Here is a 20,251-nt window from a genome sequence, read left to right on the forward strand (position 1 = left end):
CAATAAGTTGTATACAAAAGCGGTAAGGACAGCAAAGAAGCTTTATTTTGCTGCCTCTATTAGATCATCTCTATGCCACCCAGCAGAGCTTTTCAAAGTCGTGCGTGGGCTTTTACACTCTGGCCCCCACGATACTATGGAAACATCTGAAGCCCGCTGCAACGAAATTGCTGGACACTTTCAAGATAAGATCGCATGTATCCGCAGGGATCTTGACTCCGATGTTGCGACAGATGAATCCATTGAAGTGTCCGGAGCATGGCCTTGTCCTTCGTTATTGGATGAGTTTCAGTTGGTGCAGCTTGAGGAAGTGGACAAGGTGCTTGGAATGGTTCGGGCAACCACGTCTGTTCTGGATCCTTGCCCATCTTGGCTAGTGAAAGCTAGCAGGGCTGGGACCACCGGTTGGGCCAAGGAAGTGGTTAATGCCTCCTTGAGGGAGGGAGTAGTCCCTGGTAGCCTCAAGGAGGCAGTAGTGAGACCTCTTTTAAAGAAACCCTCCTTGGACCCAGATAATTTGAACAACTATAGACCGGTGGCGAATGTCCCTTTTTTGGGCAAGGTTTTGGAACGGGTGGTTGCCAGCCAGCTCCAGGCGCTCTTGGATGAAACCGATTATCTAGATCCGTTTCAATCCGGTTTTAGGCCCGGTTTTGGCACTGAAACAGCCTTGGTCGCCCTGTAGGATGACCTTTGTCGGGAGAGGGACAGGGGGAGTGTGACTCTGTTGATTCTCCTTGATCTCTCAGCGGCGTTTGATACCATCGACCATGGTATCCTTCTGGGGAGACTCGCGGAGTTGGGTCTCGGGGGCACTGCTTGGCAGTGGTTCCGCTCCTATTTCGCGGATCGTCACCAGAAGGTAGTGCTTGGGGAACATCACTCGACACCATGGACTCTCCATTGTGGAGTCCCTCAAGGGTCGGTCTTGTCCCCCATGCTTTTCAACATCTACATGCAGCCGCTGGGTGCGGTCATCAGGAGTTTTGGAGTGCGTTGCCATCAATATGCTGATGACACGCAGCTCTATTTCTCCTTTTCATCTTCTTCAGGTGAGTCTGTTGATGCGCTGAACCGTTGCCTGACTGCGATAATGGACTGGATGAGAGCTAATAAACTGAGACTCAATCCAGACAAGACCGAGACACTGTTGGTGAGCGCCTTCCCTGCTCAGATGGTGGATGTTCACCCTGTTCTGGATGGGGTTACACTCCCCCTGAAAGAACAGGTACGTAGTTTGGGGGTTCTTTTCGACTCTTCCTTGTCTCTCGAGGCCCAAGTGGCCTCGGTGGCACGGAATGCATTTTACCATCTTCGTCTGGTAGCCCAGCTACGCCCCTATCTGGACAGGGACGACCTCGCCTCCGTTGTTCATGCTCTGGTAACTTCAAGATTAGATTACTGTAATGAGCTCTACATAGGGCTGCCCTTGAAGACAGTTCGGAAGCTTCAGCTGGTGCAGAACGCGGCTGCCAGACTATTGACGAGGACCAGTCGGTCTTCGCATATAACACCTACTCTGGCGCGTCTGCACTGGCTCCCTATTTGCTTCCGGGCGAGATTCAAGGTGCTGGTTTTGACCTATAAAGCCTTACACGGCGTGGGACCTCAATACCTTGTGCAACGCCTCTCTCGCTACGAACCTACCCGTTCACTTCGTTCAGAATCTAAGGCCCTCCTCCGGGTACCAACCCATCGGGAAGCCCGGAGGGTGGTCACCAGATCTAGGGCCTTTTCTGTGGTGGCCCCTGAGTTGTGGAACAGCCTCCCCGAAGAGGTACGCCTGGCGCCTACACTCCTATCCTTTCGGTGCCAGGTAAAGACCTTTTTATGCTCCCAGGCATTTTAATCTTTTAATCTTCTTAACCTTTCTAATCTTTTGATCTGTATTTTCTTTAATTTGTGCTGTATTTTGTTTTTGTCGTTTTTTTGTTGTTTGTTTGTATATGTTTTTGTGGTCTTTTATTATGATATATTGTATTTTACTTTGTTTGTTCACCGCCCTGAGAGCTATTTTTGCTAAGGGCGGTATATAAATCGAAATAATAAAAAAAATAAAAAAAATAAAGTATCTTTCATTTTAAGAATGGTGAGCATTAAGTCAAAGCATATCCAATTGTGCATCCAAATTCAGGTGCCATCAGTGGCTTTCAAGGGTTTGCACTTCCCCCATTCTTTAACTCCTGGCTATCTCGAGCAAGGCCCTGGGCATCAAGGTGCTTGTAAATTTGTTTTCTTGAGGGGCAAAAGAAAAAAAGAAAAAATTTGAATGGACAGAAGTTGCAATCGAGATAGTCGCCTGCACCAGTGAAACTACAGTGCCTGCTTCAGAATCCAAACATACCAGATTACCACGGCATCCCTGCTTATCTGCTCTCTACGGAATTCCAAATAAGCTTCCAAAAAATCCCAGGGTTCCAAACAACACAGCTTGAAAACCACTGGCAACCTAATCCGACTTAATTCCTTGGAAAACAACTGCCTCCAATATTTTACACACACCTATTTCAATGTCATTCTTCTAGTGATTACACTTGCCCATTCCTAGATTCATTTATTCATGGTCCATTTGTTCTCATGCGATTCTCTTTTGTTAAGTAGCTCTTTTGCACTTAAGAGTTTAACTCTATACCTTGTAGAACACTATCATGTCTTAACTCATCTGCCATGCAGATATATATGAATTCATAGCATTCACCATTTGGAGAGGAACATGCTTATCATGCAGAAGATTCCAGACTCAATCCCTAGTATTTCCAATAAAAAATATCAGGTACTGGGTGATGGGAAAGATCTCTTGTTTGATAACCTAGAACTGCTACCAAGCAAAGTAGACAACTCTGAGCTAGACAGACAAATAGCTTGACCAGTCATAAAATAGCTCCCCATGTTCATTACTCAGGGTGAAACATACCTACATAGGCTAAGATATACAATGGGAATCCTCTTTTTCCACTATCCATTTTTGATTCATGCCCCAGTAATACAGGATCTATCTCAAATCTTTGCAGAATCCACATCTCTTTTGAGAACCTGTTTTAAATCACTAATCCTGCTCGATATCTGTCATGGGTCAAAAAACAACGGCCCTCTTCCATAATTCAAGATGATATTGATATCATTTAGGAAACTCCCATCACTTTATTTAAAGAAAAAAAGAAAGCAAAACTTGTAGTATCTGGACGAAAGCCATTATAGTATATTTAGTTTTTCATCCCAAAGAAAGGTGTGACAGGCCCCAGATAAGAATGAGTAAGAGTTTTGGCTTCCTTGGGGAAAGATCAAGACAGAAATACAACAAAAATTGTTCACTTACCTCTCCCATAGCCCTTCCTTCCAAAGCAAGTGCTTGAAAATCATGATTTAGTTCATCCATAGATCTAACCTATTAAAGATTGGAAGACACAAAGAGGGGTGAAAGAAACGTCAAGAAAGGCTGTAAAAATCAACGCTAAAGCATAGGCCAACGGTAAACATAAGCAATTGCATTTGCTTGAATACTTACAGGACACAATTAGGACTGTAGAGCAAGCCTATTTTAATGAACAAATCCACACTGATAAGACAATTAGAAAAAAAAGAGGAAAATTATATCTTCACGTTAGTAAGATAACAAGAACAGACACAAAGGACATTAAATTGGAATTTTCTTACAGCGAGTTACACCAAAACAGATCACATTAAGACATTGAAAAGGAATAATCAAAGCCCTCCATAATTCTTCCCATACTAATGAAACCTTCTCTACTATGTTTTGACTAGAAAGGACACAATCATGGAACCATTAAGAATATATACATATTGTCTCTCAGCCACTAAACCAACAACTATAAAAAGGAATATCAAGTCAGCACTATGTAAGTAACATTTCTATACTACTGTCAAATTCATCCACATCAATTCCACCAGGAAACTAGGGTTTAATGTGAATGAGCAGTGTGCTGGTAAATGCTGCTGAAACATTCCCAAGCTGACCCTCCCAAATCAGGGAGGAGACAAACCAGAGGCTAGCTTAGCGTAATATGCGAGGTAGCGCTTATGGGTTGCTTCCCTCAAACAAACCATAATAAGAAAGGACAAACCCAATCATGGTTTTGTTTGAGGGAAATATACATGAGCATCAGTTCACATTTAATGCGAAGCCAGCTTCTGGTTTGTTTTATCTTCAAATTAGATCCTGATCTCAACACAACTTTGCAATGGGAAGAAAGATGGCAGGGTGAATTGCAGTTTTCAGAAGTTGAGGGAATTCAGTCTAAAGCACAGGAGTAAAGTATTAACCCCCTCCACATGTGCTTTAATCCCAAACCTGGTCCCTGCTTCACCCCCATGGCAGCCATCTAAAATTAAAATGAGATATATGAAATGCAACTATGCATTTCATGTATCTTCTACTTTCATCCTTTATATATCAATTGCTGAAAAGCTGCAGGTAATAGCAATTGTCCATTAGAATTTTTTAAAAAACTTGCCCACTACTTTGTGACATCTTAGTTGTTCCCAATGAAAGAACTACACTGCTCTTGTATTGAGATTCATTATTTTGTGTAAGACACAGTTCTGACTCTTGTATATCAAAAAGAAAATTGTAAACCTGGAAGAGGTTCAGAAAAGAGGCTCAGAAAAGAGGCAATCAAAATAACGAGGTTGGATACAATATTTGGGGCTCTTCAGTTTAGAAAGAAGGCTAGCAAGGGAGGGGGAGGAGATGCATCCAACTAGCTTATAAAAGGTGAATGTGGGATGTAGAAAAAATGGTTACAGCTATATTTTTCTCCCCTCACTCATAATACCAGAGCCTAGGGTCACCCCACCAGTTGAATGTTCCAAGATTCAGACATGTGAAAGTGTTTCTTCACACACTGCATAGTTAAATTATGGTATTCACTGCCACAAGATGTGGTGATGGCCACCAGCTTTGATACCTTTCAAAAGAGGGATTCAATTAATGGAGAATAAAACTATCCATGGCAACTAAATTCAGAGGTGTTACGTCTTTGAATATCAATTGCTGGACACCATGCACAGGAGAGGGCAACTGCCTCACATCCTGCTTATGGGCTTCCCACAGGCATCTGGTTGGCTGCTATAAGAAAGAAGATGTTGGATGACTTTCGTCTGAACCTGCAGAGATTTTCTTATGTTCTTATGGTTTTGCAACTCAGGAAGTCAAAGAGGATCTTAAAGGATGGAATAAAGTGCAATTGCCTTGGTTTGCCAGAACTCTATTAGTGGGTAATCTAAGGGAGAGCATTCAGTAACATTTTTGGAAGCAGTATTAAAGTTAACTGGCAAAAATATGAATAAAAGTTATTTGAGCAGGTAAACATCATAGTGTTGAAGCACCTAAAAACATTCAGAAAGGGAGAGGGGAAGAGCTAGTCCTCCTCTATGTTGTTGTGTATTACAGAAGCACTAAGCTATACTTGTTAGCACACAAGACAGTTCAGAATAAGTCAAACGTAGGATACAAGATTAGAACAATCACCCCAATCCCTTTAAATACTGCTCTACAAACAGCCAAAAATGAGAGAGGCATTAAGTCAATACCATCATCAGCTCTGGTGACATGAGGTACATTCAGGATTAAGTTAAGCTACTGAACATCTCCCTCAAGTTTCAGTTGAACAGCAGAAACAAGACACTATAATGTGAAAGCTACATCGGGAGGTTTTTTTCCCTAAAGGAGAAAGCATTCCATTGAGAGCAGAGCTCTGGTAAGAGAGGAAGTTCACAATATGGGAAGAATTGCTGCTGAAGTCAGAAAACTATGGTTTCACCATGGTTTTAGTACTTCTAGGAAATACAGTTTGTCATGCTGGAAGTAGGAATAAGAACTGCTGACCATATTGTGCCATATACTAGATGGTGGTTCCAAGTAGACTCCTTTTTAAATTACTGGTCAGGTCACGCGGAAGACTGTCTTCTATTAGCAGATAGGTCCACTCATTCCCAAGGTCTTAAATAGACGACAAATCATCCTATTGTCTTTATCAATGAAACAAGCATGCAAAAATTTCTTCACTCAAAAAGAACACAAGGCCCACATGGCACAAATCAGGCATCTGGGTTCAGAGACAGGATTGGCAATCTTTATGATGTGGACATTTGGGCAACACGTTTAACCATAAACTGAACACTGCAAAGCACACACATACACAGAGGCAGGGCCTCCTCCTTCAGCAGGCTCTGGCAAGTATGAACCCTGTGCCCATTCCTTAGCCAAAGGATGACAACTTTCTGCCCAAGATTCCCAGGAGATGCAACTGATCGTAAGTACTAGCTTGAGCTCAAGGAGTTTACTGTTTTGAAGGCATTCCAAAGCTCCCTGCCACAGTATTTCACAAGAGAACATGTGTACTTTGGCAATATGAGATGATCAATTTGTGGGGATAAAATATGGAATGCAACTTTTTTGAATGCATAGTGTCTCATTGCTTCGTCAGGTACCCATAGTAACCCAAAGAGATGCAACAGTAAAATACTGAGGCTGCAACCTATACCTATTTACCTGGGAATTTGTTGTTGTTGACACATCATGAGAAGACATGATTCATTAGAAAAGACAATAATGCTGGGGAAAACAGAAGGCAGTAGAAAAAGAGGAAGGCCAAACAAGAGATGGGTTGATTCCATAAAGGAAGCCACAGACCTGAACTTGCAAGATCTGAACAGGGTGGTTCATGACAGATGCTTTTGGAGGTCACTGATTCATAGGATCGCCATAAGTCATAATCAACTTAAAGGCACATAACAAAAACACAATCAAATGCTTTGCTGTAATCTATAAAGCACAGGGTGATTTCCTTCTGAAATTCCTTGGTCCTTTCCATTATCCAAAGCATATTTGTGAAATGATCTCTAGTGCCTCTTCCCTTTCCAAATCCAGTTTAGATATCTGCCATTACTCGCTCCATATATGGTAAGAGCCTTTGCTGTAGAATCTTGAGCATTACTTTACTTGCATGGGATATTAAGGCCTGGGAATAACCCCCACGTACAGGATTGTACTGTACCTCTCCCTTTTTTGTTATGATATTTTTTGTTATAATATTGCTGCGTAGATCCCCAAGTTGGTCATCTCCAACATGGAATATTCAAGTTTACATATCAAGAGCCATTTATGTGGAATTTCTAAAAAAAAAAGATTGCTTTTCTATAGTATATAAACAGTGCACCCATTTAATATATTTGATTGTATGGCCTAGGTCATTCAATGTAACTGTGGTTTAATGTGAACGAGCAGCTCAAAAGCTCTTGCGGTGCTCCTCCCCTGCTCCTGTTGCTTTGGTTCATGGGTTTCTGCTTGAAACAACCGTTTGGGGGACTCTGGCTTGTTCTGTCCATAGGACAGCAGCAGCAAGGGAGAAGCAGCACAGGAACTTCTCAGCAATATTCACCAGCGTGTTGTTCATTCACATTACACCACAGTTTGTTTCTCACTATGGTTTAATGTGATGTGAAAATTGTGTCTATACTTGATATTTAGAGCTAGATGAGGTTTACTATTAAAATTTCAAATACAGAGTGGCTTCAGGGTGACAGAGAAGTTAAGTTGCTTTTAGTGTTTAGTATACTTCCATGACAACACCAAAAACATACTTGCATTTTATACACTCACACTGCAGTTCAGTGCTTATATCGCTCCCTAATTTCACTTTCTTTTACAGAGTGGGGAGGACATGCTCGATAGGTTCCGTTACAGGTACTTCACTTACAACAATGAGGGTAATGCACCAGGTGCGCTCCTAAGCAACAGACATTTACATTTAAACAAACAATGAACAATATAAAGACACTTTCCAGCTAGGCTCACACACCAATTAAGCAAAGTTGCTTGGGAATGATAAACTACATTTCAGTCATGCACAACTGCAACCAAATGCTACAAAAAAATTCTTAAACTCACTAGAGTTTACACAAGTACAGATTGGTGTGACTGAAAATAACAGAAAGGACCTGAAATCAAAACTCATAGGGCCCACTAAGAAGAATGGTATTAAAGGTAGCGGAATTCCCCCCATCCCGGGGAGAAAACAGTTATGCAGGCAGAACTAAGACAGCACAGTATCATCTAGGGAAGCCTTCCCCGGCCTGGTGTCCTCCAGATGTTTTTGACTATAACTCCCATCAACTCCAGCTCCAGCCAACAAAGGTTTGAGCTCAAAACATCTGGTTAGCACCAAGTTAGGGAAGGCTGATCTAGGCCATATTGTTCCATTCTCTAGAATCTAGATTATGGTTGAAGCAGCCTCTTCTAACTTTCTGTTCAGGCCATGCACAGAAGTATATTCTGTCAGGATCCATGGCCTACAAATTCACAAAGGGCCCTGCAAAGAGGACAACCAGCCCACTGTCTTTCTAAGTGTCAAGAACACAAATTAATATCTTCCATGAAGAGAGACACAAACACATGACTCCCCCCCCCATGGGAGAAATGTCACAACTAGGGAGAAGATAATGTTCTATAAAGTTAACAGGTTGAGATCAGAGTACTCAAATGGACACCTACACACATATGAACCTACTTGAACATTACAATCCTCAGCAGAAGCCTTTATCTGGGAACCTCCAACTTTGGAGGTAAGCTGGGTGGCAATCAGGGGGATTGGAATGCCCCCCAGAGAGTTCTGCCTGGAACCTTCCCAGTTATATCTGAGGTGCCAGGTTAAAACCCGTTTATTTAATGGTGCTTTAATTAACAGTAATTTTAGTTTTAATTCCTGAGACCTGGATGCTGCTTCTATCTTTTTGTTACTTCTCTTTGATTTGATATTTTTATACAGTGGATTTTAAATGAGTTTTGACTTTTTAATTTATAGTGCACTGCTATGGAAATCATATTTAAAAATTTAAGAAGCAGGATATATAAAAGATACAATTCAACTTCACCAGCAGACAAGACAATAAAGCATCACAAATAATTCTGGAGTGCTCATTCTTTTGACAATCACGAAGTAAATTCTATCTTACCAGTGGAGCACTTACTTCTCAAAACACAGCTCTACTTCACATACTTTCGTCAATGCTATGACTGTCAATTTGTTCAACAAATAAACTGCATTGAGCAGTCTTCAGAAATATTGTGTATTAGTGCTTTGTAGTGGTGGCTGGTTCTTCACATGAGTGGAGATACTACAAGCTCTACCTTCAACTCTTCATCCAAGCTCACTAGAGCTCCTCACTGGCTCAGAAAGAGGGTTTTTTATGATTCATCTGAGCATTTACAGAGTATAAGTGATCGGGGAGTGGGAGATCCTTTAGCTCAGAGGTGGGGAACTTATGGCCCTCTACAAGTTGCTGGACTCCAACTCCCATCATCCCTGAGTGCAATGGCTGGCTGGAAGTTGTATTCCAGCAACATCTGGAGGGTTCCCCACCCCTGCTTCAGTTAGTCTGACTGCGAGGATGGAGAAGTGCTCAACAAAGCTAAGAAGGAAACAAATGTGGCCATGAAAACTTTCCCTTTAAATTGGCGTTCCGTACATTTACACACACACACTGGTTGCTGAGTAGAAAAGTTGACTCAGCAATCTCTTTTTAAAAAGGCATTCCTCAGCTACTGAGCACAAAATTCTACCTAGCAGTTGGAGGAAAGATGTCTCAATGAAGATTTTCAGGATTAAATATTCCCCACATTTTTGAGGGGGAACATGTACAAGCAGGTAGAACGAAGACATCCTGCCAACCCAGCACATTAAGATGACATACCAGTGTTTTCTAACCCAGTAAGGAAACAAACAATAGCAGCAAGTTTGAAAGGAAAAAAAAAAGAGCTTTGCGCTGCTGGTTCACCCAATAGAAAACAAGCATAAGACAATTTGTGCATTTCTACACATTTTGATTTATGAGGTCTCTCATTGCGTTGTCCTATGCAAAAGCATTTCAGCTTGAGGCTCAAGAGGCAACAGAATGAAAAATGCTCATGTAAGATACACAGATTTTAATAACATTCACTGCATGCAACTATCATAGGCCTGCTTAGCTCATTTGTTCAGTTCTGAAATATTTAACTGTTTACCTGATGTTCAGCATGAATGTTATCCCCAGTAGGCCACCGATGTTTGCTGTTATTATAGCTGCCTCCACCACTTCCGCCTCCCCCAAGCTGCTCACCATGCTGCCTCTGAAAGAAGTAATCCACCATAGCGTCGTCCTGGGAGCGGCCTGCAACCCCTATAGATCCAGGAACAGGGCTGGAGTGGGTCCCTGCTGCAAGGGCTTGATTTGCAGCGGGCTGTTGCTGAGCCTGGGACCCTGTTCCAGATGTCAAAACAACAGGCATGTTGGGATTAGCTGTATCTTGACTGTGCTGTTTCAGGTGGGGGCTGAAGGAGTCCTGCCAGAGCACTGCTTTTCTCTTCAAAACACACGCAACGCTCATTCCACCAATACCTAAGGAGAGACAGGTTCAAAATGCTTAGATCAGGCTGTTTCCTCCACCTCCAAAACATGCATCAACGTAAGCTTAACAACTAGTGTGGCATAGTGATTACAGTGTTGGACTAGGAACTGGGAAAACTGGGTTCAAATCCCCACTCAGCCATGAAGCTCACTGGGTGACCTTGGGCCATTCATTGCCTCTCAACCTAACCTACCTCACAGGGTTGTTGTGGGGATTAAATGAAGAGGGGGAGAACCATGCACGCCACCTTGAGCTCCTTGGAAAAAAGGTGGGATATAAATGCAATAAATAACCACCACCAGGTCCATACTCCCTAAAATAAAATAAAATCTCACCCATATCAGAGGAGATTTGGATTCTTATCAAATGTTCTTAAAAGTGTATCATAGTAAGCATCCCTGGACCCAGAAACACAACTCCAAAGCAAAAATAATCCTGGCTGTATGCTATATAACTGTTAACCTGAAATAAAGTCAGGACAAAGAAGCCAACAGCACTGGACTTCAAGCGGACCAGGGACAGGGAGAGCAAGACACCCATAAAAATATCAGCATTTCAAGTGAAGGTCACAGAGCCACCAGGGAGGTAGTATAGTTCAGTGGTAAACAGCACATACTTTGTTTGCAGAGCCCCCCCCCCAAAAAAAGACCTCAGGAAGCAGCGCCTGGGGGAGGGGGCCAACAACTCTGCCAGAGGACATGGAGTGTTTCTGCCACTTGAAGTAGACCAACCTTCCCCCACCTGGTGCCTTCCAGATGTTGTTGGAATACAACTCCCATCATCCCTAACCATTAATCATGCTGGCTGGGCCTGATGGAAATTATAGTCAAAAACATCGGCAAAGCACTGGGTTGGGGAAGGCTAGAGTAGATAATACTAGGCGAGACCAATCAACGATCTGGCCACTGATTTAAGGTGGCTGCTCCACTTGTATGCAGAACAGGTTACATTTTTAGAATTGTATTTTCCCACCCAGATAAGGCTGTTTATTGCCAGCTCTTATTCTCCCAGGCCTTTGGGTGGATTGTTTGCCATTGAGTCTATGATGAGAGTTTAATGTTTTACTCAAATTTTATCACTGTTGGTTTTTGATCAATATGGTTTTAACTTACTGTGACTGTAACAGACTTTGGGATCCTTTTTGTACCTTAAATAAATAAAATAAACCTAACTACATACTGAATGGATACTCAAATCTAAAATTAATAGCTATGCAGTTTTCAAGTGGCTGCTTCTAGGAAGCACATTTATGCACACAGCTCTTGAGGTATGCTAAAATTAGTATGACTACATTTGCATGTAATGGTAAGCCAAAGTTACTGGCTTAAAACATCGTACTATGCAAGCTGCCTGATCATTCCCACTTTGCTCCTTCCCTGACAGTAGTGGGTAAATAGATCAAGGGAGTAGGATAACGTTACACCTGAAACCAGGATTGTGTTTTGTTAGGGCGAAACAAACTATAATCTGTAAGTCAACCACAAACCATGGGTTAAGGCTGACTCGCAGTTGTAGTTTCTTAGGGTGATCCCAGATTCACACATTAACACTAAGCTATCCCTTTCTGGTTTGTTTAGCCACTCTTGCCAGACAAGGAGTGAAGTGGAAGTTATTAGGCTGAATGCACAGTTCTGAGCTAACCGTTATGTCAGAATGCAGCCTAAGTTAACATTTTTTCAGTCCACTTTTTCCTTATGATCAGCGCATGCCATGTCTCAAGAACATTTACAAAAATCAAAAATGTGTTGTAGCCAACTAAATTCTACTAAGAGTAGACTCCCTGAAATTAATAAACCTAAGTTAGTCAAGTCCCTTAACTTTAATGGTCCTACTCTGAGCACAAGCACTGTATACAACCCCAAATGTTTTAATCCAACTAACTTTTAGTTGTTGGGAAAAGCTTTTTGAAATATTCATACAGCACATAAAAGTTAATATGATGTACTTTTTTTGGTTGTGTGTACCAAGCATAAGCCAATTAAACAACCTAAATTAGATCTGAATAGATTCAGAGCGGTGGAAAACTTTCCAGAAAACTCATACCACTGGGTCCAACTCACCAGAAGACAGCTTCATATGATCATTTAATCAGAAGGTGGCTTGACACTAGCCTTTTTGGGTGTTCAGAATTGCACGATGATGATCATTTGAGGCATGCAGAATTGGACCACGCACACTTGCCCTGCACAAACTCCTGTGCTGGCCCCTTCCAAAGTTAGCCATGCACTGGGGGTATGTCTACAGCACAGCAGCCAAATGTGCATCAACTATCCACATGAGCTGGACCCCTGAGCACACCAACACCACTGAAAAGCTTGGTTCAAAGAACACCCTTTTCAGAGCACTGTCTCTTAATAAGATATGACCTAATACTTAGGACCTAAATCTATAATCTAGTTGCTTAATGGCTGAAGGCACTTTCAAACTGGAAAACTCACCAGTTCACCTGCACCTGGATAACTATATGATATTGTTTCTTAAGTAGCACAGATTGGAAGCTTCCCTTCTAAATTTAAAAAAGCCATTTTGTTGTTATGTGCCTCCAAGTCGACTACGACTTATGGCGACCCTATGTTTACTGTTAAAGTAAAACAACAATTTGGATGTAACTACAATTAATGAAAAAAGCTAGGCTCCAGCTATGGTTTCAGATCCTGGCTTGTTCATTAACTAGACTTTAAACAAACCAATTTCCTGAGTTTAGACCAAATGGAGAACTTTGCTTTATTTAAAAGGAGAAGCCATTGCTTCTAATTTTCTTACAGCTCAAAAAGGAGAAGACAGGGGAGCACCCAAGCCCCCCAGTTCTCAGATAGTGGGAAACCATTCAATTTGAGCTGGGCCAGTGCTCCGCTATAGAATCAGTTCATACATTTCATCTGCAAATCATCAATATTGAACAAAGTAAATGAGAGACCAGTGATCTCTAAGCTCATGTGAACTGACCCCAAGACCGTATTTCCAATTACTTAGTGCACTCCACTGAAGACAAGACAGCCCAACTTCAAGTAAATGGTAGGGTGCATTAGCAAATCTGACAATCTCATCCTCTGATATGCAAAAAAAGGAAGAAGGGGGAGTGGGGAATGTGCTATTCCAGGGGTGAATCACACAACAGGAAGCCTTGGTTTTCCATTACAACTGAATTGGGCCACTGTGTTTGTAGGGATACAAACTTTTGACTAGCAACAGCTTGTTCACACATGCACAAGTGGTAAATACACATATGCAAAGTAGTCATTAAAGAAAAAAGGCATGAGGACTAAAAGCCAATTTCCAAATATCTGTACTTGAAGGTAAGTCTCAATATAGCAAAATGTCCTACTGACTGTGCTCTAGAATGCAGCCTAAGTCAAACTGTATTCTAGTACTCATCAGGCATGTTAAAATTAGTATGTTAACAGCTTTTATGACCTTTGTGCATTTTTCTTAAGAACTGCAGCAGTATAAACTACATTTTACATTTTTGAGAGCCAGTGTGTAGTGGTGAAGGTGCTGAACTACGACCTGGGAGACCAGGGTTCAAATCCCCACATTGCCTCTCAGCCTCAGAGGGAGGCAATGGTAAACCCTCTCTGAATACCAGTTACCATGAAAACCCTATTCATAGGGTCATCATAAGTCGGGATCGACTTGAAGGCAGTCCATTTCCATTTCCATATCTAAGGTGTGTATATATATATATATATATATATATATATAAACATTTAAATTAGTCCATTACAATGCAATGCTATGCATGTTTAATTGGAAGTCAGTCACATTTCGAGTGGGACTTACTCCCAGGAATGTATGCATAGGACTCCAGCCTTAGGCTCCTAGTCCCTCAACTCTTAACTACAGCACTTCTCAGAAAATGCTCCAGTTAGACTGGCAAGCCTGCAAAGTTCCTGACTGACATTTTTGTTTCAGCAAGTTGTTCCAGCAGGATGAAAAGAGGTTGTATCCAATGCTAGTCCCACTGAAATTAATGAACATGACTGTTGATCAATTTCAATGGGTCTACTCTGTGTAAAACTCAGTTTGTTACAGCCCAAAGTCTCTGCCATAGATGTTCATTTTGAATTTTTTTCAAAACTATTTTAGTCGTTTTCATTATGTTCGTAAATCGCCTCGACAAGTATGTAGAAAGTAATTTATAAATTGTTAAGCAAATAAATAATAAAAATCAGACCCTGTCACATCTCCAAGAACAACAGGGGCATAGCAGTATCTGAAGCAGGCCTGGAGCAGTGCTTTTTTTTTTTTTTAATCTAGCTGCTTTCCAAGCTGTGAAAGTTCTTCCCCCCCCCCATACACACAAGTCTGACCAGGGTGGGAGGATTGTCCATCACTGTCAATACTCCAGTTTCTGCTGATTTGTCATTGTTTAGTATGGTTTTAGTCTGTATTGTGAATTTTAAATGTTGCAAGCTGCTTTGTCAACCTTTTAGAAAAGGTGAGATACAAATGTTTAAATAAATAAATACATGGGGAGGCAGGGAAGCAATAAATTATTGTGAACTTATTTGCAAGACTACTTGAAGGCATTTTTCCAGACTGCTGAAAATCAAGACTCTGACATAGGTCAGGGATGGGGAGCCTGTAGCCCTCCAGATGTTGTTGGGCTCCAACTTCCATCAACCCCAACCAGCATGACCAATGGTCAGGAATGATGGGAGCTGTAATCCAACAACATTTAGAGGGCCACACATTCCCTTCCCCTAATTCTCAGTTAAATAGCATGCCATCTGGCTGGGGATACAGCAGCCATATCTTTTTTGCTAAGGTCTTACCCACTAGTAAATACTTGAAGTCATAGTTTTAAACAATGCTGTGTGGTTGAGCATTCCTATTTTAGCTAGTGAAAATAGTAAGTGACAAGTGTAGAAAAGAATCCACAAAAGTTTTAAGCTTACTGGACGATAGCCAACATTAATCATACTCAGAGTAGACCCAATGAAATCAATGGGCTTGAGAAACTTAAACCCACAGATTTAAGTGGATCTACTTCAAGTACAACTTAGCTGGATACCACCGATTATAACAAAAGATAGCAAAGCCATATGACTAGAAATGGGTTAGAATAGGGGTTCTATTGTATTTTCTTGGATTACAATTTCAATTCTATGGAATGCAAGTTGTAATACAATAAAATACAAGAAATAAAGGAAGCAATTAAAATACAGTTAAAATCATACAGCTTCCAGCACAGTACATTACAATTGCTATAATAGGCAGAAAAATCAGTAAGTGGTCTACCAAGACCATCATCAATTTTCAAGTGGTTTGTGGGAAAAGGTTTGGGAGCTACTAGGTTAGGATATCCTATGCTATCTCATCACCCAACTCTTAAATTCACACCCTATTCCTGTGATTGTAATCTGTTTACATTGTTTTTAACATTGAATTTTAAACATGGTAACCCACCCTGGGACCTGTTGGCAAAGGTGAATAAAAAATAATAAGTGATGCTAGTGCACAGGAATTTAAAATTTATTTCCAGCATTATGGAAGCAACACTTTGCCCAATACACCATGTTCAGGCTTGAAGCAACAGCTCCTCAGTCCACTACTTTTATGTGGAAGTTTTTAGCATCAGTTCTGTTCATGTTCAAGCAGAGTTTTATGGGAAGTCTTATTGTTATTTCCAAAATGTAGTTTATCTGAAACATTTTTACCCTGCTCTTCTGCCAAACAAAACTTCAGAAATGCAACAGTTATAATACACTACACCTGTCCTGTTCCCCTATCAAACTGAGACCCAGTGTGGTGTAGCTATGAGAATATCAGATTAAAACGAAACAACATGCAAATCCCAACTCAGCCATCAACTTCACTGGGTGAATCTTGCGACAGGCACTCGGTTCAGGCCAAGCCTACCACACACGGTTGTTGCAAAAGATAGTTCTCTTCCCCCACCATCTGTACTATGTAGGAGGAAGGGTTGGAAATATGTGATAACATTTTAAACTATCACATTCTTCTCAAATCTCAGCAAGGGTAAGGTGCATTTGTTTGGCCGCTTATGTAGCCACAGTACTACTAACAAATGCTCAATCTGTACTTGAGGCTTTCATCTAGCATATGCAAGAAAATCCCAAAATGAATAATCTCACCAAGACACATTTTTGTAAAGGCACAGGGGAAGAGCATGATGGGAAGTTTAAACTTAAAACTAAAGTATTTTTATATCATCTCACACAAACAGACGACTTGTATGCTAGAGATCCCAAACTCTAATTACCAAGCTCCACACCAACATCTGCTCACACACACCTGAGGGATAAAACCCACACTTTACAGCAGTGTGCTCCTTCAGCCAGGATTCCTCTGCTTCCTGATAATACAACAGAATGTCCTATCAATGTACTTGCAGCCAAGCTTCTGGTACTGCAGAGAGAACAAGACAGCTGCAGTGCCGAAGAACCAGTAGTCTGAAGAAGCCTAGAGACCCCCTAAGCCAACCCAACAGTCCGAAGCAAGATTATCTCTTATCTAAATCTACACCACACAAATACCCCATCGCCACGAGAGGCCCATATTATGATGTTCCACAATTAGGAGACACTAGAACACAAAGGGGTACTCTCTCCATTACTCACCCACCCAAGTAATATTAGGATGCCAGAACCCCTGAGGTGCCACCTTGGAACCCCTGACCTACAGAGGATCTTTGAAACTATACAGGATGATTCAGATCACATGACCACCAGTGCTCTTTTCCCCCTCACTTGACTTCCCAAGTTGATTCTCCTTTTGTTATTTTCCTACGAGTTGCTAATTCTCAAGCAAAAGACAGCCTGTGAATGGACATTATCAAAGATGCACCCTTCAACACAAACTATACCCACATGTTACAAAGAAAAAACGATAAACATATTGTGCTGTTATGCTTACTAGAGATCAGTAAAATGAGTCTCACATACATGGCGTGTAGCTTTCTTTTATATAAACTAAAATGAATATATCATTGCAAAAAAAAAAAATACAGCTGAATTGCTACTTAGAAACTAGCCTTACAGGATTAAAATAATAAAATCAGGGGGGAGGGAATTATATATTATAATCCAGAAGGTAACTGTGATTCCCATATTAATTTTTAAGCCATCAAATCCCTCTTTTTCTAGGAAAATTGTCTCTCATTGCTTTTGAAGTTGGTTGCCTACAAATTCTAAGATCGCAATCCAACACAGCGTTAAGCAACCTTAAATTTATTTATTGTAACAATCTGAAGGAGTACTTAATTCTGTTTTGGACTATAGCCAAAAAAAATGTGATCCAACACACATTTACGTGGGAGAAAAACATGGGATTCATTTCTGAGTAAAGACATACTGGATCAAACTGTAAATTCACTTTTTGTTGTTCAAATATGATTAGACATGGCAAAAAAGTGCTTAAATTGACAACTAACTGAACTTCACAAACTTGTATTTTTGAGGGTTCGTATGATAACAATGGGCTACCCCATCGTCTTCTGTAACTTTTGTTTTGCTTCAGAATGGCTTCATCAAAAACTAACTTGAAGCTAGAATGGGCCCAGGGCCTAGAAGAACGAAGAAGCCAGCCTTTGTTGTTGCTCCCTTACGGATAAACACACAAGCTATATAAAATGAGACAAAGCAGGAACCTTATTACTGAATTATTTCCATCCCTTCCATCTGAACAAGAACAACAGAGCACCCTTCCCACCATGGTCACCCTGAAAAACACAAGGGGTCCCAAATCAAGCCCAACTATACTACTACAAAGAGGCACGAGCTTCAGAGATATTAACTCACTGTGGGCCACAGAAGAGAATCCCGATTGTTAACATCCAAGCCATAATCCACCCCTGCCCATTCAAAACCTTCCGATCCAACACATACATACCCACCACCCTCTATACACCAGTAGCGCATAAAAGTTTTATGTCACGTACACCATTTCCTGTATGTCCAATATGCTTACGGCCCATTTTAATGAGGCATCACCTACGAACGTTTAAAATCATATTTCTCTTCTCCTGGCTGAACACTTTTCTTCCCTCCCCTCCCCTCTTCCAAAGCACTCCTCTAGCCTCACATCGGTGGAGTTCAATTTGCACACTGTTAAATTAGCCACCACCTCCACCAGCCCCAAAACGAAGCATATTTATCATCCTGGCTGCTTAGAAATACTATTTCCAGCCCAAGTAAGCTCTCTTCCCCGCCCCTCCCTTCTTCCCCCAGAGACAAGGGGGGGGGAGAATAAGAGAACAAAACCAAGCCAGGAGATGGCATAAGCGGGGGGGGGAGCCTCTTTTCAGGAGGGGGGTTATACAGTTGGAAGGGGGGGTCCGGGGCCCGACGAGCTCTCCCCCCCTTCCTCCCTCCCTCCCCTCCTGGAACAACAATAGAGGCCTTGCTTGGACTCGAAAACATGTACCAGGAACCAGCGCAAGGAAGAGCCTCGGCAATAATGCCCGCCCAGGGCCGCCTTTTGGAGGGGCCTCGCCGCCTCTACCTAACCCCTAACGCCAATACGGCTTTACCATCGGGCCTCCTGAGGTGCCGAGTCCCGTTTTGGCCTACTCCGGTCCGGATACTCACGGGCGGAACGGTAGGATGAAGATGGATCTCAAAGGCCCCCCCTCCCCCCGGCCTCTAGCTCTGCCTGCCGCTCCCCCTGCCTTTCACTCCAACAACATGGCGGCCCACTGGGGACTCGGGGCGGCGCGCTGCATCACGGGAAGGGTAGGCTTAGCGAGTCTGGCCGCCGCCGGCTTAGAGCTCAAACCTCAGGCTCCTGCAGAGTTTTGTTGGGGGTGGGGGGAGTTCACCTGCGGGGGGCGGAACCCAGAAAATAGAAGAGAAGGAAAGGGTACCTGGTTTGTTTTTATTTTAAAATATGTGCAGCCTAGGAACTTTCGAGCCTTTAGGAATGGGGACGAGCGGTTATTATGCACAGCGACATATATTATATGGACATCAGTTATAAATACTGCTTACACAGAAAATGAATACCCCCCATTATGCTTGGGACATGACGCTGTAAGATTCTTAGCAGTCAAGCACTTAACCCAGTAGTAAAAGGCTGTCAGTTCCTCCCCGCCTTCTCCTGCTGGTTGCTTGACAGGCAGAAATTCGACAGGAGAAGCTTTAGACAGCAATCGTGTTCATGTCGATCTTTGCCTGCTGGATTTCTGCTTGCTGTGAAAGGCACAGGAGCCCTGCCCGAAGAAGTTGGCAACTCTAGCCACCGCTCCCCAAAACAAAGGGAAAGGAGTAACTCTAGAAGAAGACACGATGGCAACTGCGTCCAAAGTCTGAGGAGCAACGCCAGACAGGAAGGATTATTAATACAACACACACACCCAAGAGACAGGAGGCCCGCCAGAAGAAAAAGTTGGCAACACTACCCTACAAAGCTTTAAGGAACTACTAGATAGAATTATCATTACTGCTCTGCCCGCATCTCGAGAACAGGATGACTGTATTTCCACCCCTCAAAACAAAACGCACACGTGTAGACCTCATTCCCTATATAAACAATGCTCCCTCCCGTCCGTACAAACAGTAGAAACCACTCCCGATCTTCACAACAGAATGAGCAACACTCAACCAGACTTTGCCCCTTCAGAAAGAGATAGGACGCGGTGGCTGCTCTACGCTCATCTATAACATAAGAGCCTTACTTTCTCCCAGCCAGTATGCGCACCATTCACACGTTCAATAGGTCCGGTTTTTCAGCTGCGTGTGCAGATGCTGCCTGGCTTTCTGCTGTGTTCCAACTTCGCAGAGCTGCTTCTTCCTTGTTCACTAAATAAAACCAGTCTAACCTGTCTTTCTCTCTCCAACATTCCGCTGGGATGGTTTTGCCAGATTCGATGGTAGACAATAAGCC

General features: G+C 42.2%; 1 protein-coding gene across 10 annotated transcripts in view; it reads right to left on the reverse strand.

The window, feature by feature from the left end:
* Nucleotides 1-20,142, reverse strand: part of PUM1 (pumilio RNA binding family member 1) — a 71,070-nt gene extending 50,928 nt beyond the window's left edge. For 6 of the 10 annotated variants that reach the window (XM_061596142.1, XM_061596147.1, XM_061596146.1 and 3 more), the window contains exons 1-3: nucleotides 18,958-19,103; nucleotides 10,022-10,395; nucleotides 3,317-3,385 (exon numbers count right to left, since the gene is read on the reverse strand). In XM_061596142.1, coding sequence (XP_061452126.1) covers nucleotides 3,317-3,385; nucleotides 10,022-10,384 — 432 coding nt within the window. In that variant the 5' untranslated portion in view covers nucleotides 10,385-10,395; nucleotides 18,958-19,103. Of the gene's footprint in view, nucleotides 1-3,316; nucleotides 3,386-10,021; nucleotides 10,396-18,899; nucleotides 19,105-20,042 lie in introns of those variants that run through there. The other 4 variants (XM_061596141.1, XM_061596148.1, XM_061596140.1 and 1 more) reach the window with 4 other exon arrangements.
* Nucleotides 20,143-20,251: the final 109 nt, after the last annotated feature.

The sequence above is a fragment of the Rhineura floridana genome, chromosome 15, assembly GCF_030035675.1.
Source record: "Rhineura floridana isolate rRhiFlo1 chromosome 15, rRhiFlo1.hap2, whole genome shotgun sequence".
Lineage (NCBI taxonomy): Eukaryota > Metazoa > Chordata > Lepidosauria > Squamata > Rhineuridae > Rhineura > Rhineura floridana.